This window comes from Acanthisitta chloris, unplaced genomic scaffold (genome assembly GCF_000695815.1).
Source record: "Acanthisitta chloris isolate BGI_N310 unplaced genomic scaffold, ASM69581v1 scaffold42197, whole genome shotgun sequence".
Classification (NCBI taxonomy): Eukaryota; Metazoa; Chordata; class Aves; order Passeriformes; family Acanthisittidae; genus Acanthisitta; species Acanthisitta chloris.
This window is the reverse complement of record NW_008682820.1, coordinates 17085-22987: the sequence shown is the minus strand read 5'-3', so window position 1 is coordinate 22987 and position 5903 is coordinate 17085. Positions and strand designations below refer to the sequence as shown.

Here is a 5903-nt window from a genome sequence, read left to right as displayed (position 1 = left end):
TAATTGTGACCTTGATGACAGCTGAGCTAGGGGTGGCCCACATCTGCTTGAAATGGTTTTAATTGTAAAAGTGTTTTCAAATGTCACCAGACAGAAAGTTCGGAGGCAACATGAACATGTCTGTAGGGCTGTGTAGTAGTTAATTTTGAAAGCAAGCTCCATGAGTCTGACATGATCTGTGAACTCAACACTTGAGTCCTCCTTCTCGCACTACTTGACATGACTATTTTTATAACTACATTGAATTTTTTTTTGTCTTAGATCTGCAGTATCCATGGGAGCATCTGTAGGAGCAGTAACAAGACAGACCCTGTTCCCTCCTCTCATGCCTGCAGGGAGACCTTTCCGTGTGTCCAATGCCTCCCGGAGCAGCCGGAAAGGAATTGTTGCAAGCAGTCTGAAAGAGCTCATCAGCAAGGTACAGCAAACAGTCCCATTCTGGCTGAAATTTATAGTGAAATACTGTATCCCAGAGAGGCAATCCAGACTCTTGTTCTTCTAAAAGTCATTACTGGGGAGGTTTGGGAGAATGTCAGATTAGCAAGTCTTAGTATGAAATGATGGGCCCTTTTTAGAATGCTAAAGCCTACTGTTTTTTTCTTCAGACTTTAGATGCCTTCATTATATCTGCTGGAATAGTTACTCTGGTTTTGGAGGAAGATGGCACAGTTGTGGACACAGAAGAGTTCTTCAATTCCCTGGATGATAATACACACTTCATGGTTCTAGAAAAAGGACAGAAATGGACACAGGTAATTGTTGACTTCTCCCTCACTTGAGTAGAAGTGGATGGACGAATGCTTGCAGCTGCCAAAATTGTTTGGAAAAGGGGAGAAGAGGAAGAAAACTTCCCCTGAAGAAGGCAAGGTATCAACTCCTTGTTGAGCCTTCCTGGATGAAAAACCAAGTTCATATTTTTTATTGTCCCTTGTTTGGACATAGATCTGTTGACAAAGATCTATCAGGAATTGAAACAAAACATTAACAACTGAAAAAGATTCTTATTATAGGGGAAATTCCTTGCTTTTAGAGAACCTCAGAAATAACTTTGTTCTTGAGCCTTTTTGTAACATAAAGAAAATTAGGACGTTGACTCCATGAAGTTAAAAAATACAAAGTTCTTAAAGGTTAGTTTTTAGAGAAAAAAATGCCCAAATTAAGCAATGTAAAGGAAGTTTTGCCTTGTGAATGCAGTAATAGTTTAGAGAAGATTAGAAAAGTGCCAGTGTTTAATCTTGCAAATGGTTAGAAGTTGTTATCGAAACCTAATGTTAATCTTAAATGTTTGAAGATGTTTTAAGAACTATTAAGATCAGCTAGCTTTAGCCTTCTATTTATATCAATTCAGCATCCAGTTAGGGGTTTTGTGGGGGAACAGTCGTGTACATTAGAAAGATAGAATTGAACCCCTAATTCTCTTTCCATGACTGTTGCTAGAAAGCTGGCAGCAAAATGTTTTCTGCCAGGCACAGAGCTAGCTGTGGAGCTGTAAGCAGACATTTTTCTGTTTACACATGGATGGCTCAATCATGTGGCCCTGTTGTCTCAGTATCCTGTTGTAGTGTGCGTAGTCTGTATGTTTTTCCCTAAGATATCTCACTGGCTTATCAACCTACTGCACCTGGACCATGAGCTCCAAGGGCAGAAAAGAAGTTGCAGCCAGAGTTAGGACTCCACCTTGCTCAGTTTCCCTCTGTCCTGTCTGGCATGGCAGCAGCATGAGTTTGAATGCAGCTCCTCTTCAGAATGTGCTGAGTGACAATAGAAGGGCTGCCACAGCTTCATAAGTTATCTGGAGTGTAGCACCAGCTCTGTTATGCTTTATCCAAATATTCTGGGTGCTAGTTGGGAGGGGTGAGGGGAACATGCTACCAAGCATAGCAACTTGTCCAAAGTTGTTGTTGATAGGGGACCCTTTTTTGGAATTCAGAAGCTGTCAAAGTGAAACAGGCATAAAATTGCTGGCTAATGATAGACTGCTGTGTTTAACTTTGTCTGACTTATCCTGTCACTGTCTGAGTGCTGGGGTGACAAGTACAAAAAAGGCCCAGTTTCACACAACTTTATTGCTTCATTTAGCATGCAAAAAACAGCTTGGCGGCTGCCAGGTCATTAACCTTGAGCGGAATGTGCTGAGTGGAGAATCCCGTGTATCCACTAGATGTCTCTGTAAATATGGGTTCTCTTACTATTTTCCTTTTGGGTTTTTTTTTCTTTTTTGAAACACACTGCCTTGCAGCAGACAAGGGCTGCTTCATTAAAGGAGGCCGAATTTAAGGTGGAAGATGACTTTCCACACTCGTCCTCCTCCTTTGGTTTTTCTCTTAAAAACTCATTATTAAACCCTAGGCTAATCAGCAGTGGTTCCTTCACAGTGTTTCTTTTTAGCAGGAAGAAAAAGAGGTATTATGAACCAGGATTTGAAATGACTACCTGACTTTTCCCATATGTCATCTTTGCAGCTGTCTCTAAAAGTGCTCATCAGGACTGTGTTCTTTCCTAAACAGAAGGACCTGATGTCATTCTGGTTATTTGGTGGCCTGTTTTCAGTGTGGACTAACTGTGCTGCCTCAGCTATCATCTGGAATGTACCAGGATAAATAAATGGCAGGAACACTGTCCAGTGGCATTACCTGTGGCTTCAGTATGCTCTGAAGAAGCTCTGCTACACAAAAGAAATAGTCAGGAGGTGCTATATCGCTCTAGAACTTCTGTGTCTGTTTGGAATAGCTTCAGAAGTCTGGTTTGGACTTGAACAAAATTACACAAGCTGCAGGCTTGCTTTCCTTTGTGCTAATGCTTTTAATTCTGGTTTAGAGTTGACCAAGAACTAGCCCCAAGGCTGGAATAAGCAACCTGCTTCTAAGGAGCTGCACTGTTAATTATTGTCTTGCTGTAGCTTCCTGGCTTATGGTACAAACTGTCTCTCTCCTTCTTTTAAAATTAGACAAAAAATGGAGTTGTTGCTGTGAGACAAAAGAAGAAAATGGGAGTAGCTAACATCACATTTGATCTGTACAAGATGAACCCTAAGGATTTTATTGGGTGCTTAAACATCAAGGCAACCTTCTATGAAATCTACTCTATCTCATATGACATCAAATGCATGGGAGCAAAAAGCATATTGCGGTAAGTATGTTTCCACTACTGATCAGGTGTATGCATTAACATAAAGTCTGTGTTTGCTATTGGTTCTGTGAAGCAGGTATGCTTATAAAGTTAGTATTTTTATTATTTCTGACATACTGGTCAGTCTTCCTTTGTAAGGTGGATAGCTGACTAGTCAAAACCTTCCTATAGCTTTTTATGGTGGAATCTTAAATTTCCCCCAAGGCAAAAATCTTATCAGCTTGTATTTACTTAAAGTGTGTAGATACAGCCCGTTTGTTTTGCTGAGGGAATTTCCCCACATTTCTTTGACTTGTTTGAAGAATGTAGGAGGCTGAGGAAGAAGCTCTTTGAAGGTGGGACTTCAAAGGGATGAAGTGAGAGGAATTTTAGATCCAGTGTTAAAGCTTGCTCAGGCTTTGCAATTCCTGTCTGCCAGATTCACCACCTGAGCTACATGAAGACAAAGGAAAATGGAAGAGCTATGACAGTCTGCTGTCTTACTGTGAATTTGTAATCTGTAGTAAGACTCTGATGTCACTGTTTTTAAGCCAGCTGGTCTCTAAACAAACTAATGGAGCCTATCCAGGACCACTGTCTCCTGCAAACACCATCCTGGGTTGTGTTTGGTAGAACTGGCTGTTGGGAAATGCTGTCTCATTCAGGGACTAAATAATATCTGTCCTGTTCACTGCTTTTAAGAGTGCCTTATCAAAAACAGCTGTGTCCTGCCCTGGTTGAAGAAGACTTCTGTGTTCAGTCACCTTCACAGATGTATCATAATTTGACAGCTGTTTAAGCTGCAGCCCTGGATTTCTCTACTTGGTTTTTCAAATAGTGGTGTAGTGTTGCTGCATTTTATTACTTGAGGACCAGATCTGACAGACAGATGTATATGTCCTAAGTGATGTTTTCACTTCCCCTGAGTGCTGTCTAGTCCTTAGTTTGAAGTGTTTTAAGCAGTCCCTCCTCTCCTGATGCAGGTATGCTAATTAGCATTGTAATGGTAATCTTGTTCCCTGTCTTTCAGTCTGATTGACCTCTCCCACTCTACTTGGGTGGTCCCTTGCTTAATCTTTCAGGCTACAGCTGGTGTGACTGTAGAGGAGGCTGATCTCTCTGGTCAGGTTGAAGTGATTATCCAGCTACATGCTGCACCCACCTGTAACACTGGCTTCATTAGCGTTTCTTCAAAGCAAATGTTTGCCCTTGGACAGCTGCACTCCTCCAGTTCCTATGTTTGTCGAGTCTCTTGAGCCAAAACAAACTGGTCTCTGGCTGCCTGCTATGGAGATGAGTATCAGCACTAAAACTTGCACTGCTAAGGAGAGTCTGAAGTGACAATTCTGCCTCCCTGCCAGGACAGGGCAGCTGGTGAGAAAGGAGTGGTGCTGGCTAACAGCTGAAGTAGCTGTGGAGTTCTCCTGGAAGCACTGTTATGTTACAGAGTTGAGCTGTAAGGGAAGTGCCAGTGTCAGAGTGGGAAAAGAGTCTGCTAGCAAAGAACAGGGGTAACAGAAGAGATAACCTTGGGTACCCTTGAACACGACAGTGAGATGCCCTGTCTCAACTTTCTGTTGAAATCGGAGACATATGATGTTAGGGTCTTGGTGTAGTCCTCCTGCTAATGAGTTCCAGATTGCTAACTCTGATGCCCTGTCCTTGAGCCCACCTGTGGTGTGCAAAGGGAAAAGACTCAAAAATGCTGCAGTTGTTCATGGGTGGGAGAAGCTGGAAGCCCGCCAGGTCTGATTAGTGCATTTCCCCTAATGATGACTCCCTGTAGTGTCCTACTGAAGGATCAAATGTCCAGTTCAACAAATGCCTTGCTCCATGGCTTAAGTGGCAACTGCTCTTGTATGCAATTGACACACTGCAGCTGCTCAAAAGTTCACTACCAGGTGCAGCTTTCTCTACAACTGTAAAGCTGCTTGGCCTGTACTGTGTGACTGAGGAAGAACATGCAGAAATGGCATGTGTTGGAAGTGTGGATAAGGGTACAATGTTATTTAAAGGCTTACTAGGCTCTAAGCACAAGGTATTCTACTCTTCTGAAGCATTGGATTTCCACTGCAAACCTTTCATCACAGTGGGGAAGAAATGAATTTGTGGGAAGAAGACTTTGCCTTCTCTGATAAAGTTCAAAGGACAAGTGAATAGCAGCAGAGGGTTCACAGCTGCATGTTTTCTTGGGGCAGAAATTCAGAAAAACTTCTCCTTTTATTGCAGAAGAGGAAGGCTGGTCTGATTTCTGAATCTTCAGAAATTGATCCTATTTTGGTTTTGGAATGGTTCCAGTTCTTGTGTACCACTTTCTCAATGCTTCAGCCTCATACTTGTGAGGGTCTACTTAGCTGCTGGGGGATGAGATTTGAATATAGCTTAGTACTGATGTCCCCACTGTTTCTTGGAGAACAGAAAGAAGATGCAGCTCTAAGTTGAATAAGTGATCATTCAATATGATGCTCTGTATTCCCCTGTGATCCTGTGGTGATTCACAGTTTATATAGTAGACCTCTGATGCTTTCCTGATGTTAGTTTATGGATGTGTACTGATTCTTACATAGTTTTATATATTTGAATGCTGATACTTATTACATCGTTCAAAAGTAGAATAGTTGTGAACTGAAAATTCTTAAGGCTTGCAGCTTAGATGGCATTAACTCACATGGCTTCACCTGTTTTGCTGTTGGGCATCCACTGAAATGTGATTGTTCAGCTTCAGATCTAGTCAGGTTAGATCTGTGGCTTGGAGATACATGCAGGGTTGTATTAGTGAATGACCTAAAGGTGAG

General features: G+C 42.0%; 1 protein-coding gene across 1 annotated transcript in view; it reads left to right on the top strand.

Moving 5' to 3' along the window:
• Positions 1-268: 268 nt before the first annotated feature.
• Positions 269-5903, top strand: part of CIDEA (cell death-inducing DFFA-like effector a) — a 6425-nt gene continuing 790 nt past the window's right edge. Inside the window, exons 1-3 of the mRNA XM_009078650.1 lie at positions 269-418; positions 606-752; positions 2948-3129. Coding sequence (XP_009076898.1) covers positions 275-418; positions 606-752; positions 2948-3129 — 473 coding nt within the window. The 5' untranslated portion in view covers positions 269-274. The remainder of the gene's footprint in view (positions 419-605; positions 753-2947; positions 3130-5903) is intronic.